This window comes from Oncorhynchus masou, chromosome 27, assembly GCF_036934945.1.
Source record: "Oncorhynchus masou masou isolate Uvic2021 chromosome 27, UVic_Omas_1.1, whole genome shotgun sequence".
NCBI lineage: Eukaryota > Metazoa > Chordata > Actinopteri > Salmoniformes > Salmonidae > Oncorhynchus > Oncorhynchus masou.
Genome location: NC_088238.1, coordinates 45,265,145 through 45,285,959, shown reverse-complemented (window position 1 = coordinate 45,285,959; position 20,815 = coordinate 45,265,145). Strand labels below are relative to the sequence as shown.

The following is a 20,815-nucleotide window of genomic DNA, read 5'->3' as shown; positions in this document are numbered from 1 at the left end:
GATTTCTGGCTTGGATCCCTTCTCTCGGTAGAAGTGATTCGGACAGGGCCTTATTCAACGCCTTTGTAACTCTTCTTCGGCCAGTTAGAGGGGGTTTTGAGGTACACACACTGTCCGGTCCAATTATCTCTTCCATGCATTAAGATACCGTCTGATGTCACTTTTCATGGTAACCTCGAAAGAACAGATCAGAACAACAGTTTAGTTCAGTTCATTAACAACATGATAAATTATTTATTGTACCAATTATTCTTAATACAAATGTCTAAACATATTTCAAAGAGAAAAACAACACATTCTATTGAAACTGTTCTTTCAAATTGGCTTATACTCCCCATCACACTGTCAACTCCATCGTGGAGCCAAAGGATCAGGAAGTTAGACCTATAACCTATCGGGAATAGAATAGAACAAACAACACAACAATACACTCCTTCACATATATCACTCAAGGTGTGTAAACTTCAATCCAAAACCTCAAAGAACTGAATCCTCCCCCATTTTAACACATATCTATCCATGAGAGAAATGTGAGAGAAAAAAAAACACGACTACTACTGGTAAAAATAAATAAAAACAACATTTAAAATAACCTAATCAAATTAAAATCACTAGTCTGAAAAACTCCAAAGAAAAATGATTTTACCCATATAGTCATAGGAAAATAGACTTACAGACGCCTACCCTTAGTTAATATGGCTAAGAACTATAAACTCCATCACATTTATCAATTACACAAATTACACAAATTACCTTGAAATCAGTATTACAAATTACCTTAAATTCATTATCCAAATGGCTTTCCAATGAGGGTGATCAAGCCACAATGGAAAGTCATGATAGAGGTCATAGGTCATACAAACCCTTCAAAGAAAAGTTTCTTACTATATTAGACAAAAAAAAATTAAAAAGCCAAACATTTCCTTCATGTTGTATCCCAGGTTCCCAGAACATTTCTTTATCAAAAGAATTCACATGTTTTAAATTTAAATTAAAACTCAGAAAATAAAAAATTCCATGTGCCCCTATAAGATACGTTGGCACTAAAACAAATGGAAAACTCACCAAACCCAAAGGAAATAAAAAACAAAACAAATCAAACATAGTATTTTAAAAACACCAACAAATAGTCATAACAAATGTGTTGTATGTGTGTATTTTCAAACCTTAAGTTAAAAACACACAAAAACGTTCAGGCCCTTCAATTTGGTAGTTTACGGCCTCAATCTCACTCAAAGAGAGACAATGACACCCCCATTTTCCCAGAAAAAAAACACAAAACACTTCGTTAGCATTCATTATACTTCACCGATTCAGAAGCCCAAAAATTAACTATAAACAAAACCTAATAATAATGATAATTCCACTGTACCTCAAATCATTAATCATAAATTTTAATCTACACCAAGGAAAAGCACCTTTAGTCAATCTGCTTTCAGTGTGAGAGCTTCCCATGTCTGGAATACCCTGCCATTAGACATACACAACTGTGATTAATGTGCACTGTCCCTGTAAAAATAAAAATAAAGTCAAACTGCAATCCACTTTAATGACCTGACATAGTTCCACGTAATGGAAACAGATTATAATGTTAGAATACATGAACGTCCTGCTCAAATTCACTGGTGTTACCTAAACAATAAATCCAAGAATCAATCATCATCAGAATACATTATCACAAATTGTTTCCTTATTCACACCTTATTATTATTATTCCTTATTCACACCTTATTCACACCAACGAATTTCAATTACTTTACTACATCACATTTAATCACGTCATGATAATTAGTTTGATGGATACCCTAGGCTTTTGTTACGACATTATAAATTACATAGTTTCCATCTTAATTTGCTTTATGGAAAATGGTTTATTCAATAAATCCCGCAACACCTCTCATACTGGGAAGAAAGAAATGTTTCAGGTAGCCTTCCACAAGCTTTCCGCAATAAGTTGGGTGAATTCTGGCCCATTCCTCCTGACAGAGCTGGTGTAACTGACTCAGGTTTGTAGGCCTCCTTGCTCGCACACGCTTTTTAAGTTATGCTCACAAATTTTTTATAGGATTGAGGTCATGGCTTTGTGATGGCCACTCCAACACCTTGACTTTATTGTCCTTAAGCCATTTTGCCACAACTCTGGAAGAATGATTGGGGTCGTTGTTCTTTTGAAAGACCCATTTGCGACCAAGCTTTAACTTCCTGACTGATGTCTTGAGATGTTGCTTCAATATATCCACATAATTTTCCTACCTCATGATGCCATCTATTTTGTTAAGTGTACCAGTCCCTCCTGCAGCAAAGCACCACACAACATGATGCTGCCTCCCCCGTGCCTCACTGTTTGGATGGTGTTCTTCGGCTTTTTCCTCCAAACATAATGATTGTCATTATGGCCAAACAATTATATTTTCGTTTCATCAGACCAGAGGACATTTCTCCAAAAGGTTTGATCTTTGTCCCTATGTGCAGTTGCAAACCCTAGTCTGTTTTTTTATGGCGGTTTTGGAGCAGTGTCTTCTTCCTTGCTGAGCGGCCTTTCAGGTTATGTCGATATAGGACTCGTTTTACTGTGGATATAGATACTTTTCTACCGGTTTCCTCCAGCATCTTCACAAGGTCCTTTGCTGTTGTTCTGGGATTTATTTGCACTTTTTGCACCAAAGTATGTTCAACTCTTGGAGATAGAACGTGTCTTCTTCCTGAGCGGTATGACGGCTGTGTGGTCCTATGGTGTTTATACTTGCGTACTGTTGTTTGCACAGATGATCATGGTACCTTCAAACATTTGGAAATTTCTCCCAATGATGAACCAGACTTGTGGAGGTCTTGGCTGATTTCTTTTGATTTTCCCATGATGTCAAGCAAAGAAGCCATGAGTTTGAAGGTTGACCTTGAAATACATCCACAGGTACACCTCCAATTGACTCAAATTATGTCAATTAACCTATCAGAAGCTTCTAAAGCCATGACATCATTTTCTGGAATTTTCCAAGCTGTTTAAAGGCACAGTCAACTTAGTGTATGTAAACTTCTGACCCACTGGAATTGTGATACAGTGGATTATAAGGGAAATAATCTGACTGTAAACAATTGTTGGAAAAACTACTTGTGTCTTGCACAAAGAAGATGTCCTAATCGACTTGCCAAAACTATAGTTTGTTAACAAGAAATTTGTGGAGTGGTTGAAAAATGAGTTTTATTGACTCCAACCTAAGTGCATGTAACTTCCGACTTCAACTGAATAAAACACAGGGAAATCACGTTTTTGACTGCACTAGGACTTTAATGCTTATACAATAGGTGGATACACAGGGATTGGATGAACGCAAGTAACATACTACATATACTCTGTTGACAATGGCCTTAGCTTTATTTATTTCCTGTTGGTGTAGTTCTTATGATATAGAGAAGGACCAGGCTTCTCTGGCTAGGTTACTATAAGATGCTGTTGCACGTTATTTATATTCTGTGGTACCTTCATGGTACATCATATTCCATTATTTACAAAAGATTCTCACTTAAATAACATTATAAACATACCTTCTTCACCATGCTCTGTGAGGTCATTTTCAGAATCTTTGTGACCTTTTGGATGATTTTGGATGATTGGGAAAGTAAATTTGATAGTATTTAATCTCCAACATTTTCTCAATAACATTTCTGATACATCAGATACATGTTAGTGCAGTTGGAGTCAAAGCAGACAAGTTGTTGAAAAGATTACCTTGGACCTTCAGGACAGTCGCTTTGGTGAAGATCATGTATTTATTGAACATCCCACAGAAGTTAAGACCAGAATTAGTACATCCACCTCTGTGATTTTGAGGGAAATGATTCTATTACTGATTAACATTTCCATATGGCTGAGCTGAAACTGTGTGATGCTGAACAGTTGGCTCAGAGCTGTACATAGACGTGATGAATAGGGGCTCTGAGTCATTGACTTGCTGGAACCAGCCAACGTGTCCTGGAGCTCCAGTGACATTGGTGCACTGCAAAGTTACATTATCAGACCTGAAAGAAGACAAAGGTTAAGAAACAATCCCAAACATAGAACGTTCTGTTCACTTCTGCACTACTATACCTAAACCTAGTCTAAACTATACATCGTAATGATTTAGATAACTTACACAAGATATAGCGGACAACAGCTGATACAAATGTGTGTGTCATTCTGTGTTTAGAGCTAGACTGCCAGACTGTGAAGGAAGGAGTACATCTTTAGATGAAAGTCATTTGTGATTAGGGGATGAACATGGTGTGAGAGCCGTAGCTGCATACAATGACAACAGATACTTTTTCTTACCACCAACAACTGATTTTCCTTACATTTGATTTGAAAGACCGAAGGATAATATATTTTAGTTGTAGGCTGTATTGTACCATTTTAAGTTGGTGAAACATACTATTTATTGAACATGTTAAAGTAAAAACATTTAAATAAGGAGCTGGACAGTTAATAAATATAAAATATATATTTTCAGTGATCACACCCAGAACGGTTGCATTTAATAATGGTATTGGGCGGGAGGACCCCCTGGTATGGGTACCTTTTGGCTGGAATTGGTGGTCATTGGCCAATAGGGGGCACTCTTCTGACTGCACCAAGTAAATAACTGAACTGAGGAACTCTTGCGGTTTATGGGAGCATTGTCTTGTAGTCCACCTTATGTATACCTTAAAGGGGGATTGTCATTTGAAAATGAAGTCCAGGCATTAGCTAGACTTCATTCTTCATCCAAAAAGTGACACTCGAACTTTGCTGCATTATATTTGAAAGCATTGATCATAGAACACAAACACAATAGTGTCAGCCCAACAGGACACTCAGCTCTGTCCATCTGGTCTCTTATAATGAAGGATGGAGCTGACTTCGTTTTTTTGCCTAGAATTTTGTTTAAGGTACTAATTCTTTATATAATTTATTTTTGATCCATAGTATAGGTTCTTCTTTTTGTTTAGTTACATAATATCTCAATTGTATAATCTATATGGAAGGAGTCAGGAAGCAGGTGCAGAAGGCGAGTTTAAGAATAATAAACATGAAGAAAATACAAAACTGGAGAAGGGGTACTGAACATAACCAAAACTGCCTGATGACTGATGTTGCTGAGGTCTATATGAAGGGAGAGTAATAAGGGTGGGAATGAAGTCCAGCTTAACAATGGGGAGCAGGTGTGCGCAATGATGGTTGCCAGGTGTGCGCAATGTGGGTTGCCAGGACCAGTGGTTGGTAGACAAGTGACCCCAAGAGCACTCCTCAGCACCGTAACTCTCCCAGTCCACCAGGTACTGGAGCTGACCCCCACGACATCAGGAGTCCAGGAGGGACCTAACAGCATAGGCGGGGGTCCCCTCAATGTCCAGGGGAGGGGTGTCGCGGGGGACGGCATCAGCCAAGGGACCTGAAACCACAGGCCTGAGGAGGGAAACATGAAAGGAGTGTGAGATTCGGTACTTTTTGGGAGTTCTAAATGATAGGTTACCTCATTGACCCTCTGGAGGACCTTGAAGAGCCACACAAACCGAGGGCTCAGCTTCCGGCAGGGCAGGCTAAGCGGGAAGGTTCCTGGTGGAGAGCCAGACTCGATCACCAGGATGAAACATGGGAGCCTCACTGCGGTGGTGGTCCACCTGATCCTTCTGACTGCGGATGGCTAGCTGGAGCCTCACGTGGGCGGCATTCCACACCTCCTCTACCAGAACATCTCGTAAACTGCAGGGGCCTCAGTCTGGCTCCAAGTCCACAGAGTCAGAGCTGGCTAATATCAAAGGACGCATTGGAAGGGAGTCAGTCTGGTGGAGGTGTGACGAAGTGAGTTATGGTCGCACAGGGAAGGAACCAGTCCCACTCCCCCTGTCAGTCCTGGCAGTGGATCCTTAGGAACCCCCCCAGCTCCTGGTTGGTCCTCTCCATCTGCCCATTAGACTGAGGCCGGTACTCAGATGTGAGAGTGACCGTGGCCCCCAGCTTCTCCATAAATGCTTTCCAGACCTGCAAAGTGAATTGGGGACCACGGTCATAAACGATGTCCTCCGGAAGGCCATAGTGTCGGAAGACCTGCTGGAATAGTGCCTCAGCAACATTGAGAGCAGTAGATAGACCAGAAAGGGAATAAAACAACATGGTTTGGAGACTCAACAACAACCACAAAAATGGTAAAACCATCCGAAAGGGAGAGATCTGTTAAAAGTCTATGGACAGATGTGACCGAGGCCGCTGAGGCACAGGATTGGAAGTGGTTTCCCTGCTGGAGCTTGCCAGGGAGAGTTGGATTGAGTACATACCGAACATGAGTTGACAGTGGGCAAAATCCTGACATGGAGTAGATGACCCTGTTCCTTGACCGTTTTGAAGATGGTGTGATCTGCTGCTTCCACAATTTAATGAACATGAAGGAAATACAAATTTGGAGAAGCGTACTGAACGTAACCAAAACCAATACAGCCTGATGACTGAGGTTGTTGAGGGCTATAAGAAGGTAGAGTAATCAGGGTGGGGATAAAGTCCAGCTGTGCTTAACGATGGGTGTTAATTTAAATGTATTTAACTAGTCAAGTCAGTTAAGAACAAATTCTTATTTACAATGATGGCCTAAGAACAGTGGGTTAACTGCCTTGCTCAGGGGCAGAATGACCAATTTTTACCTTGGGATTCGATCTAGCAACCTTTCAGTCACTGGCCCAACGTGTGCACAATGATGATTACCAGGTGTGTGCAATGTGGGTTGCCAGGACCGGTGGTTAGTAGACTGCTGACGTCGAGCACCGGAGGGAGGGAGCAGGACTAGGCGTGACAAATTGACTGTATTGAATTGAATGTATATTTTCCAATCTGCTATGTTGTCAGAATTATTTGCTATTCCATTTGCCTCGTCCCTTTAAGCCATAGAGTTTTTCAATTCGTCATCTATCCATGAGGATTTGGCAGTTCTAAAAGTCAATTTCTTGATGAGCGCATGCCTATCAGTAACCGGAAGTAGCAATTTTACAAGTGCTTCAAGTGTGGAATCAGGTTGTTCCTCATTACACACTTCATACCAGCAAATATTTTTCATATCTTAGACATAGGACTTGTTTTCAAACCTCTTGTATGATCGCTTATACACATTTTTATTACCACACTTTGGAACCTTGAAATTTCAACATATACAGTGGGGAGAACCAAGTATTTGGTACACTGCCGATTTTGCCGATTTTCCTAGTTACAAAGCATGTAGAGGTCTGTCATTTTTTATCATAGGTACACTTCAACTGTGAGAGACGGAATCTAAAACAAAAATCCAGAAAATGACATTGTATGATTTTTAAGTAAATAAGTTGCATTTTATTGCATGAGATAAGTATTTGATACATCAGAAACCTTAGTACAGAAAACTTTGTTTGCAATTACAGAGATCATACATTTCCTGTAGTTCTTGACCAGGTTTGCACACACTGCAGCAAGGATTTTGGCCCACTCCTCCATACAGACCTTCTCCAGATCCTTCAGGTTTCGGGGCTGTTGCTGGGCAATATGAACTTTCTATTGGGTTCAGGTCTGGAGACTGGCTAGGCCACTCCAGGACCTTGCGATGCTTCTTACGGAGCCACTCCTTAGTTCCCTGGTGCAGTCGTCCAGTCCCCTTTGCAGAAAAGCATCCCCAAAGAATGATGTTTCCACCTCCATGCTTCACAATGGGATGGTGTTCTTGGGGTTTTACTCATCCTTCTTCTTCCTCCAAACACGGCGAGTGGAGTGTAGACCAAAAACTAAAAAAAACTCTATTTTTGTCTCATCAGACCACATGACCTTCTCCCATTCCTCCTCTGGATCATCCAGATGGTCATTGACAAACTTAAGATGGGCCTGGACATGCGCTGGCTTGACCAGGGGGACCTTGCATGCGCTGCAGGATTTTAATCCATGACGGCGTAGTGTGTTAATAATGGTTTTCTTTGAGACTGTGGTCCCAGCTCTCTTCAGGTCATTGACCAGGTCCTGCCGTGTAGTTCTGGGCAGATCCCTCACCTTCCTCATGATCATTGATGCCCCACGAGGTGAGATCTTGCATGGAGCCCCAGACCGAGAGTGATCCATCATCTTGAACTTCTTCCATTTTCTAATGATTGCGCCAACAGTTGTTGCCGTCTCACCAAGCTGCTTGCCTATTGTCCTGTAGCCTATCCCAGCCTTGTGCAGGTCTACAATTTTATCTCTGATGTCCTTACACAGCTCTCTGGTCTTGGCCATTGTGGAGAGGTTGGAGTCTGTTTGATTGAACAAACATGAATGTTTTCTGATGTTAGTAAATTGTCAATTACATGAATTTCATTATTAGCTAGATAATGATCATTTTGTGCAACAAAAAAAAAGTTAAAGATGCCCAATGTGGCTAAAGACGGACAAGTCCATCTGGTATTTGCCTGAAATTCCAGATGGCCAGTCCATTATGGCTTCTGCAAACCGTAAGAGATTCTAAGTTTCGTGATCTACTAAGTGCAGTCAGAATAGTGCCCCCTTTTGGCCAACCACCACCAATCCCAGCCAATACCTACCAACTCCAGGGTGTCTCCTGACCAACACAGTTATGAGATCCAACCATGCTGGGCATCATCATTGACAAAACAGATTCAGATTTAAGTAGAAGTATTTGTTTTCATCCAGACTTTTTTCCAAAGGTTATTACTTTAAAATGGACAAAATGTGGTCTATTGCAAAACATTTGATACATTCTGAGTATTTACAATGTTACATTCTGGGAACCTCTATGATCATGATAAAATATAATTCTGTCTCTCAAACCAAATGCAAAAATTGAAAACCAGTAGCTTGTTATCAATCTGTGGTGTATGCAGCTATATGGTTGTTACACTATGTCCCACCCATAATTACAAGTTACATTCATCTCTCATATTTGAAGATTCAGTCCTTCCTTAATGATCTGGCAGTGTGGATGTACACACAGAATGGCACGAATATATGTACCAGCTCTGGTCCTCTACAGCTTCTGTAAGTTACTATCTTCAGTTCAGATTTTAATAGATTTGGTCTTTCAAATAGTCGTGACTGTGTGTGTGTGTGTGTGTGTGTGTGTGTGTGTGTGTGTGTGTGTGTGTGTGTGTGTGTGTGTGTGTGTGTGTGTGTGTGTGTGTAGTATATGTGTGAGTGTGCAAAATATTTTGCATGTGAACAATAGCTTTTTATTAAATCACACCAGATGTATATTCCGTAATAATTTCACAGAAATGTGTGTTTATAAATCTGTTCTCTCTCTCTTTCAGGTTTGACCCTGTCATCTCGGTCTCTCTGCCACCCTCAGTGGTGGTCCATCCTGGGGATAGTGTCACCCTACAGTGCACTGATGTACTTAAAGTCCCAGGGCACGTTGCTTGGTTCAAACAAGTCAACGTCTCAGAGCCTCTGTGCATTGCGTCGATGTACAGCTCTCAGCCATATGTCAAGCATCACAATGGTTTTCAGCCCAGCCATGTGGAAATGTTATTTGGGAATAGAATATTCTTCCTCAAAATCACAGAGGTGGATGTAACTGATTCTGGTCTATACTTCTGTGGAATGTACAATCATTATTTCATCTTCACCAACATGACTGTCCTGATGGTTCAAGGTAATCTTTTAAACGATTTCTCAGCTGTGACAACTGAATGCTAGGAAAGTTTGTGCTACAAGTGTGCACATAAAAGGGTTGGAAACAAGGCAATGTTCAATCAACTTTTATTGTAGTCAGAATATTAAACTCTCCTATTCATCCAAAAGGTTACAAAGATTCTGACAAAGAGCCAGAGCAATGTCCTGAAGGTATGCTTAGTCTGTTATTGTATGGTGAAAATAATTTAAAACATACATTTTAACCCATATCTTTAATCTGAGCTAATAATTGTTTGATTATGGTGTATAGTTTTTATACTTGTGATTCTAAATGACATTTTTTTGATAGGAAAGGATGATTGATCAATGAACCTTTTCCCAGTGGTTGTGATGGGTGGTAGTGTAATGGAACTATCGGTATTGTAGGAGAGCATAATGATGGAACCATGTATCTCCTTCCCCTGGTTGTGATCCTGGGTGTTGTGACTGCTGTTCTACCTATAGTCATCCTCATCCTGGTCCTCAAGATCAGACGAGACGCAAACAGACACAACGCAGGTAGGAACCCACTTCATGATAATATGGGACCTGTGAACTACACTTCAAATGTGGATGTTTTTCTCATGAGGAGTAAGTGTGCACATTTAAAAGGAATGATCCATTCTCTCGTCTCTCTTTTATATCATTTTCAGGACCTGATTCTCAAAGACAACCACAAAATGATCAGGTAATACTGGACAGGTAAATAGTGCATGATTAAATACTGAAATATAAGCAATTCAGCAATCGTGAAAATTACATGTTGGCAAATCTACAGAACCAAGATCCAGATACACTGAATTATGCAGCTCTGAATTTCACCTCCAAGAAGAGGAAGATGGAGAAGAGAAGAGTGAAGGAGCTGGACACCCATGTAGTGTATGCTGCTACAAGATGACAAAGTGGGGAAAGATGGAAGAGGAAAATTGGTTGGCCATATCTTTGAAAATATTGATTTGCCAAATCTTAGAATTTTCTATCTGTGTAGTTATATTAAATGCATTGAAATGTAAATCTATTAGTTTCTGCAGTGTATATTTGTGAGCTGTACCTCAGGCCCACTGTAGCCCTCTCCAACTCAGTCAGGCCACACAGCTCAGTGGTACAGGGTGTGGTTACAAATGAGGAGTTAGAAGACAAAATACAATTGTTTAATGGCCTTATCCTTAAGCTGATGTTTAAATGTTGCGTTCCTGTCAAACTTAGACAGTTGAGAAGAGTTTAAGCTTATCTCCCAAGGGTTGCTTGTACCAGGAGAAATGCATGGCTATGTGGCCTTTATAGAAGCCTGTGCACAATCACTGTGTTTCCAACATTGGCTGATACGAGACCACAGTCCTGAAGTATGGATGATTCAGTACCAGCTACCACATCTATTAAGGAACATGAACAATATACACTGCTCAAAAAATTAAGGGAACACTAAAATAACACATCCTAGATCTGAATGAATGAAATATTTGTTCTTTACATAGTTGAATGTGCTGACAACAAAATCACACCAAAAATGATCAATGGAAATCAAATGTATCAACCCATAGAGGTCTGGATTTGGAGTCACACTCAAAATTAAAATGGAAAAGCACACTACAGGCTGATCCAACTTTGATGTAATGTCCTTAAAACAAGTCAAAATGAGTCTCAGTAGTGTGTGTGGCCTCCACGTGCCTGTATGACCTCCCTACAACGCCTGGGCATGCTCCTGATGAGGTGGCGGATGGTCTCCTGAGGGATCTCCTCCCAGACCTGGACTAAAGCATCCGCCAACTCCTGGACAGTCTGTGGTGCAATGTGGCGTTGGTGGATGGAGCGAGACATGATGCCCAGATGTGCTCAATTGGATTCAGGTCTGGGGAACGGGCGGGCCAGTCCATAGCATCAATGCCTTCCTCTTGCAGGAACTGCTGACACACTCCAGCCACATGAGGTCTAGCATTGTCTTGCATTAGGAGGAACCCAGGGCCAACCGCACCAGCATATGGTCTCACAAGGGGTCTGAGGATCTCATCTCGGTACCTAGTGGCAGTCAGGCTACCTCTGGCGAGCACATGGAGGGCTGTGCGGCCCCCCAAAGAAATGCAACCCCACACCATGACTGACCCACCGGCAAACCGGTGATGCTGGAGGATGTTGCAGGCAGCAGAACGTTCTCCACGGCGTCTGTCACATGTGCTCAGTGTGAACCTGCTTTCATCTGTGAAGAACACAGGGTGCCAGTGGCGAATTTGCCAATCTTTGTGTTCTCTGGCAAATGCCAAACGTCCTGCACGGTGTTGGGCTGTAAACCCAACCACCACCTGTGGACGTCGGGCCCTCATACCACCCTCATGGAGTCTGTTTCTGACGGTTTGAGCAGACATGTGCACATTTTTGGCCTGCTGGAGGTCATTTTGCAGGGCTCTGGCAGTGCTCCTCCTGCTCCTCCTTGCACAAATGCAGAGGTAGCGGTCCTGCTGCTGGGTTGTTGCCCTCCTACGGCCTCCTCCACGTCTCCTGATGTACAGGCCTGTCTCCTGGTAGCACCTCCATGCTCTGGACAATACGCTGACAGACACAGCAAACCTTCTTGCCACATCTCGCATTGATTTTCCATCCTGGAATAGACTGCACTACCTGAGCCACTTGTGTGGGTTTTAGACTCTGTCTCATGCTACCACTAGAGGGAAAGAGGCAGGGTAGCCTAGTGATTAGAGCGTTGGATTAGTAACCAGAAGGTTGCAAGTTCAAATCCCCGAGCTGACAAGGTACAAATCTGTTGTTCTGCCCCTGTCGTTCTGCCCCTGACAGCTAACCCACCGTTCCTAGGCTGTCATTGAAAATAAGTATTTATAATTAACTGACTTGCCTGGTTAAATAAAGGTAAAATAAAAAGCACCGCCAGCATTCAAAAGTGACCAAAACATCAGCCAGGAAACATAGGAACTGAGAAGTGGTCTGTGGTCCCCACCTGTAGAACCACTCCTTTATTGGGGGTGTCTTGCTGATTGCCTATAATTTCCACCTTTTGTCTATTCCATTTGCACAACAGCAAGTGAAATTGTCAATCAGTGTTGCTTCCTAAGTGGACATTTTGATTTCACAGAAGTGTGATTGATTTGGAGTTACATTGTGTTGTTTAAGTGTTCCCTTTATTTTTTGGGTAGTGTAGTATATTTGATGTTACATACCCAAAATACAACATAGCATATTCAAAGTATCTGTAAAGTATTACATATGATATCTCAAGCATCCAAATCAAGGGCGGACATCTCATAAGCAGAGATAAATAAAAGTTGGACTTACCCATCTCTACAAGAAGTGGAATTACCAGACACAGTGTGATCCTCTTTGAAGTTGTCATCCTCCTCACAACCTGTTTTTGGTGGAAAAAGTCCACAAATTTAGTTTGGCATCCCTTATTCTGTATCACTACAGCTACTGTGGTCAACATCAAGAGACTCATTTGTGATGCATGCAATGACACTGTCATCCACTAGGGCTTCTATCATCACACAGTCACTTCACCTCACTAAAAAATATCTATGGAAAAAATATAATTCAGGACTTACACTCAATTGTATTGGATGGATAGAATTCTAAGAGTTCTGAGACATCCGGCTGAAAACCACAGAGTGAGAGAGAGAGAGAGAGAGAGAGAGAGAGAGAGAGAGAGAGAGAGAGAGAAGAGAGAGAGAGAGGCAGAGAGAAAGAGCAGAGAGAGAGATAAGAGAGAAAAGCAGAGAGAGAGAGAGAGAGAGTTGAGATAAGAGAGAAATAGAGAGTTTCACAGAGCAGAGAGAGAGAGAGTTAGAGAGAGAGAAGAGCAGAGAAGAGACAGAGAGAGAACTTGAAGAGCAAGAGTGAGAGAGAGAGAGCAGAGAGAGAGACAGAGAGAGAGAGAGAGAGAGAGAGAGAGAGAGAGAGAGAGAGAGAGAGAGAGAGAGAGAGAGAGAGAGAGAGAGAGAGAGAGAGAGAGAGAGAGAGAGAGAGAGAGAGAGAGAGAGTGAGAGAGAGAGAGAGAGAGCAGAGAGAGAGAGAGAGAGAGAGAGAGAGAGAGAGAGAGAGAGAGAGAGAGAGCAGAGGGTCCTGTGTACAAAGCCAACAGGCCCTAAAAAAACTGAAGACATTCTCATCTTGTGTTCATCACAAACCACAGAGTAACTGTAAAGAGGTTGCTGTGTGTTTGAGGGCGTGTTAGCGGCATGATAAGATAAGAAAAACGGTTTAACACTACAAATTAAAGCTGCAATGTGTAACTTTGACAACCTGACCAAATTCACGTTCAGTTGTGTGTGTATATATATATATATAGACACACACACACATCTTTCTTCATTGACATTTTCAACCTGTCCGTGGCTGAGTCTGCAATACCTACATGTTTCAAGCAGAACACCATGGTCCCTGTGCCCAAGAATGCCAAGTTAATAGAGCACAAACAGTAATCAGTCAATTGATCTCAGGTGAGCTCATCAGTAGTGTGGCTGTACCGCGGCCCACCTACAGGAGAGGGTGCAGTCGGACCACTTGATCCGGCTGATCACTTCCAAAGGTTTATAAGTCAGTAAATCTGTTCCCAATATTGTGTCCCAACTTAACATTGTTGAAATCATACACAGTCATATTGGATTATGCAAATACAGCATAATTAAGCCATTGTATCCAAAACGTGTGGAAAAAGTTGCAAAACATTAGTTACTATTTCCTTTCTCTCTAAATTCAGATGTTGAATGACTCCTTCTAAAAACTGGCATAAGAGTTCCCACAATAGTATGTGGCTGAATCAGAGAGCTGCATGTCTGAGATCTTTAGGTCATTCATTCCTTCACCGCTTTGCACTGAGAAGCGAGTGTTACCCTTAAATTCATGGTAAAATGTTGCATTCTTGTTATACTTGTAGAAGGTTGATAAGAGTTGAGGATTGTGACCCATTGTTTGCTTGTACCACATAAGGTACAGTGCCAGGTTGCCTTTATAGAAGCAGTGCAAAGTCACAGTCTCTCCAACATTGGCCATAATAAGATGCATTTCCAAGGATTGTGCAGCAGCTAAAATACACACAGAAACATGATCCATTACTTACACAAGTCCTTAATATACCCCAAAAATACCTATATGAATTGCATCAATTAAGCAACTGAGTCTACATCCCTTAAGCAGAGAAATATCAAAGTTGGACTTCCTCATATCTACAAGAAGTGCCAGTATGTCCTCTTCACAACTTGTGTCTTGAGGAAAAAGTCCACCTACTGTATGTAGACAACACTTCAACTATGGGGTTATTGGTGATTGGTCTAACTGGACATGTCATTTTTGATAACAACTTATTCAACCAAGCATGGTCTTTGTAAGTGAAAATCTCTCATTTAATCCATGCAAAGCGAACCAATGCTTACTGTATAGGATATTTTGGAGAGGGTAGGTGAAGCATACACACTTTGTGGTGTCTAGATGATAATTACTTTTTATAAATGTTTTAACATTATATTATTTGCTATGTGGGCACCAACTGAATCAAATATGTCCAGTACTGAGGCAGTGTGAAAATAGAATATTTGAATGTCCCTTATTAAAGTGGGTTAAAATGATGTTATCTGGTATGCATGCAATACATTTTCAAGCATACATTACACATACATAAACCTGTATCCTCTTGTTATTAAACTCAGTTGTGTGCCTTAGATAGATTTAGCCCCACCCCATGTAACAGTTACAAGCAGTACTCCTGACGACCTATAGGAGGACTGTTATACATTTACATTTACATTTAAGTCATTTGGCAGCATTACTGTGAGGGCATGTGGAGGAAACACCTCCAGAATGAAAGTCAGTCTTATCCCAGTCATTCATGTACTAACTCAAGGGTAACCCTCTAGTTGAGCATTTAGTAGGGGTGTAACTCGTGGTTAGGCCTCTTCGCTGTACATTGATACAATTTCTACTTTAAACTCTGTAAACAAATGATTGTAGTTTGAATGAATTAAACCTATGATCTTGTAAGCGACAAGATACAGGCTACATGACATACAGTACACATGTGGACTATGTTGCTAATTGTCATGGTTGTGAACAACAATGAAAGAATGAGAGAAAACAGTGACACCACATAGACATCCTGCTGAAAACCACATAGAGACACTGGGTGTGTAAAAGGCCAGCAGGCCTGTCCAAAGCGTAGAGATGGCCTTGTTTTGTGCTCACAGCAGACCGCAGAGTGCAGGTACCTGTGAACATCTCGCTGTGTGGGTGTATATGCATGGGTGGGTTTAGCATTTATCAGTAGGTTGGGTCAGCAGAAGCCTTCTGCACACATTCATACAGACATACTTTATGTTCAGAACACAAGGGAAGGAACAAGTCTATTTTATTCAGTATCAGTTGTTAAAATGTATATTTCTTAATGCTAAAAGAAGCAACATATACATGGATTTCAAAAATACAATTTAATCAACAAGGTCACAGGCCATTCATTTGAAGAAATGCAATATGAAACGGCTCAGCAATCGCAATAAATACTACTTTTCAATACTTTGTGATAATATTTCCAACATTTACTGCAAAACCAAAGTCCATCAACATTTGTCTTAGATTGATATATTTCCTGGTGGTGTAGATTATGATGAAGATGGTCAGACAGCAGAGGAGACCTCCAGTTCTTATGACAGAGAGAAGGACCAGGATTCTCATCTGTGGATCATCAGAGTGACCACACTCAACATCCAGCTTGGTCCCATTCCCAAACAGTATCTCCCCACATGAGGCCACAGCACAGTAGTAAGTCCCAGCATCAGAGAGGCTGAGGATCCTCTTGGGGAGGTTGTAAACACAGCTCTGTGTAGGGGACCCAGCCTCAGGGCTGTTCTCACACTGATCACTCCTGTCTCCATGGGAGGAAATTATTCCTGGATGGGATTCTCCTGAGCCATGTCTGAACCAATAGACACTGTGTTCTCCTTCACAGGTCTCAGTTTGTATTGTACAGTTCAGAGTCTCTGAGTCTCTTGGCTGGACAGATTTAGACACGGACTGCTGTAGAACTGTCTTGCTGTTGGAAAATAAATATCATGTCATTAAATCTTATTTTTTAAGTAATATTTTTATTGTATTTTTTTGTACAATTTTTCCTCCCCAATTGGTAGTTACAGTATTGTCCAATTGCTGCAACTCCTGTACTGACTCGGGAGAGGCGAAGGTCAATAGCCGTGCATCCCACGACACACGACCCCGCTAGCACAGTAAACCTGGCGACCGTGTCAGCGTGCAGTGCGCCCAGCTCACCACAGGAGTCGCTAGTGCACGATGGGACAAGGACAACCCGGTCAGCCAAACCCTCCCCTAACGCCGCCTCATGGGTCTTCCGGTCGCTGCTGGCTGCGACACAGCCTGGGATCAAACCTGGATCTGCAGGGACGCAGCAAGCACTGTGCTTTCTTTAAACATTTATTTAACCCCTTATTTTTGGCAGTAAACAGTCTCCATATATACTTCCATTTATTTTTTTCAACTGGTATTGGGAGACATTCAGACAAGTCTAGAGCAAAGCTACCGACATCTATGTTTTTGTGAGAGTTTCGGCTTTCTACAGAGGGGTCATATTAGTGTGTAGCCCAAACTATTTGGACGTTACATACAGAAGTTGGCAAATCGGCTGTACCGACTGCAGACGAGTCCGAAGATGCTTGTGGGGGCCGTAGAGCAAAATGGAGAACACCATCATGTTCGTGAGAGTCTCATCGTTCCATAGAGGGGTAGGCCATAACAGTTTGTAGGCCAAATCGATCGAACGATACAGATGATTTTGTGAGAAGACCAATTTTTGGAATATCTCATGGTCTGACAAACATCACTCTAGCTCTGTCACCTTTCACCACAGATGCTGAAGACCAACAGAGGTGGATGCAGTGGATTGAGACTCATCCAATGCAACAACAAAAACATATCTCTAGCTTAAATTGAAGGATATTTATAGGCATTTTTCATTATGCTAATTATATTTCAGCGGGAGCGTGGACATCAACCTTTTATGTACATTTCATTGTCAAAATAATTGAATTGACTTTATCTATTCTTCTACACCCTTTGTGTATAATCTAAGATTTTTAACTGTCTGAAAATAAGAATTCTCTCTGACCTTTCACAATGACAATGGTTCCTTCCCCAAACTCCACCTTGTTTCCATAAGCGCTCCCACAGTAGTATAAGGCTGAATCGGAGAGTTCCGTGTCTGAGATTCTTAGGTGATTTTTTCCTTTGTCACTTTCCACTGAGAAGCGAGGGTTACCTTTAAACTCATGGTAGAATGTAGCACCACTGTCATAATTTTAAAAAATGTTGACATGACCTGGGGAATATCATGTCACCTTCGTAGATAGACAGAGAGCAATGTCACTGTGTCTCTAACATTGGGTGACGTGAATGGCTGATAATTGTGCCACAGCTGGAGCATGATCTCTACCACACACAAAATAAACATTAGTTACCTACAGTTGAAGTCAGAAGTTTACATACACCTTAGCCAAATACATTTAAACTCAGTTTTTACAACTCCTGACATTTAATCCTAGTAAAAATTCCCTGTTTTAGGTCAGTTCGGATCACCACTGTATTTTAAGAATGTGAAATGTCAGAATAATAGTAGAGAGAATTATTTATTTCAGCTTTAATTTCTTTCATCACATTCCCAGTAGGTCAGAAGTTTACATACACTCAATTAGTATTTGGTAGCATTGCCTTTAAATTGTTTAACTTCGGTCAAACGTTTCGGGTAGCCTTCCACAAGCTTGGGGGAATTTTGGCACATTCCTCCTGACAGAGCTGGGGTAACTGAGTCATGTTTGTAGGCCTCCTTGCTCACATACACTTTTTCAGTTCTGCCCACAAATGTTCTATAGGATTGAGGTCAGGGCTTTGTGATGGCCACTCAAATACCTTGACTTTGTTGTCCTTAAGCCATTTTGCCACAACTTTGGAAGTATGCTAGAGGTTATTGTCCACTTGGAAGACCCATTTGTGACCAAGCTTTAACTTTAACTGATGTCTTGAGATTTTGCTTCAATATATCCACACAACTTCCCTCCCTCATGATGCCATCTATTTTGTGAAGTGCACCAGTCACTCCTGCAGCCAGCACCTCCACAACATGATGCTCCCACCCCCGTGCTTCACAGTTGGGAAGGTGTTCATTGGCTTGTAAGCATCCCCCTTTTTTCTCCAAACATAACAACGGTCAATATGGCCAAACACTTCTATTTTTGTTTCATCAGACCAGAGGACATTTCTCCAAAAAGTTTCGATCTTCGTCCCCATGTGCAGTTGCAAACCGTAGTCTGGCTTTTTATTGTGGTTTTGGAGCAGTAGCTTCTTCCTTGCTGAGCTGCCTTTCAGGTTATGTCGATATAGAAGTGGTTTTACTGTGGATTTAGGTACTTTTGTACCTGTTTGCTTCAGCATCTTCACAAGGTCCTTTACTGTTGTTCTGGGATGGATTTGCACTTCGCACCAAAGTACGATCATCTCCAGGAGACAGAACGTGTCTCCTTCCTGAGCGGTGTGACAGCTGTGTGATACCGTGGTGTTTATACTTGCGTACTATTGTTTGTACAGATGAATGTGGTACCTTCAGGCGTTTGGAAATTGTTCCCAATGATGAACCAGACGTGTGGAGGTCTACAATTGTTTTTCTGAGATCTTGGCTGATTTCTTTTGATTTTCCCATGATGTCAAGCAAAGAGGCACTGAGTTTGAAGGTAGGCCTCGAAATACATCCACAGAAACACCTCCAATTGACTCAAATTATGTCAATTAGCCTATCAGAAGCTTCTTGAGCCATGACATAATTTTCTGGAATTTTCCAAGCTGCTTGAAGGCACAGTCAACTTAGTGAATGTAAGCTTCTGACCCACTGGAATTGTGATATGGTGAATTAGTAAACAATTGTTGGAAGAATAACTTGTATCATGCACAAAGTAGATGTCCTAACCGACTTGCTGAAACCATAGTTTGTTAACAAGAAATTTGTGGAGTGGTTGAAAAACAAGTTTTAATGACTCCAACCTAAGTGTATGTAAACTTCCGACTTCAACTGTATATTAGCCATCACATACTTAAAAATGCAACCATTCAATGTGGATTGCCTGACATCGACTGTAATATTTATACCCAATGTATTTTTTCATTGTACACCTCAATCATGCAGAGAAATATAAAAATGTGACTTACCCATTTGTTTAAGGGCGAGAAATATCATAGACAAGGTGACCATCTTTGAAGGTGTCATCTTCAGTGGAGAATGTCTTCCCATGTATATAACACTTCAACAATGGGGTTTTTGTTGATTGGTCAAACTGGACGCGTCATTTTTGTTGACGTCTCATTCAGACGTCTATTGGTCTTGTATTGTACCCTGACTCCTGAATGGACTTGCAAGTAATTGTCATTTTGTATTTCTCACATTCACTCTGGCCAGACCTGTGTGAAAATTGTATTTTCAATTTGTTTACCATTTGTGTTCTAACAGTCACTTTTTTAGGTGCACGTGATTTATGCTATCTTGTCTCCATTGCACAGGTTAAAATAAATCAAGTGCCCCTTAAGTTAACAAATACTCTTTTGACCAAGTAATTTAACAGTTCCAGTACATCAGATGACAGGATAAAACAAGTAAATTGTATGTTAATCTGATTCCCTATGATTCACTGAAACATCCAATAACTGAGGTGTAACACCCGAGAGTGCGTGTCTTATTGAAAGCTTCAGCCAACCACTACATGACATGTTATTTACTCTGTTTCACTCTCTGGTTAATGTTGTTCTCATAGGAGGCAATCTAACAGAAGGAGGTTCCTCCTCTTTTGGTTGTCTTACAAAGGACTCGGCAGTAGTCTTTGCGCTTCACAAAAACTCTCTGATTGAGAAAGTACTGAAAATTCTCCCATGACATCATCACAAACAGGTCCCTTCCCCCTGGCCTCTACGATCTAGAATAGACGGTGCTGTATCACACATGAGATGGTTAACCCAGGGGGTTCAAATAGAGTTCATTAGCAGTTCCTTGTGGTTTGGAACTGATTTCAGATTAGGTAATAGACACATATCCAATTAAGTTTATGGCTGCAAACTCTCAGTGGCAACATTAACAACAAGTAAAGATTGTAAGAAAAAAAGTATTACACCAAGTAGACATCCTTCTGAAAACCACAATGAGGC

At 41.3% G+C, this 20,815-nt stretch overlaps 1 protein-coding gene and 1 pseudogene across 1 annotated transcript in view; both read right to left on the bottom strand.

Annotated features, from left to right (window-relative positions):
* Positions 1-14,626, bottom strand: part of LOC135516550 (uncharacterized) — a 67,906-nt gene extending 53,280 nt beyond the window's left edge. The window contains exons 1-2 of the mRNA XM_064940903.1: positions 14,359-14,626; positions 4,754-4,765 (exon numbers count right to left, since the gene is read on the bottom strand). Of these exons, the coding sequence (XP_064796975.1) occupies positions 4,754-4,765; positions 14,359-14,626 (280 nt within the window). The remainder of the gene's footprint in view (positions 1-4,753; positions 4,766-14,358) is intronic.
* The window catches only part of LOC135516276 (uncharacterized), a 75,675-nt pseudogene extending 55,804 nt beyond the window's left edge, over positions 1-19,871 (bottom strand).
* Positions 19,872-20,815: the final 944 nt, after the last annotated feature.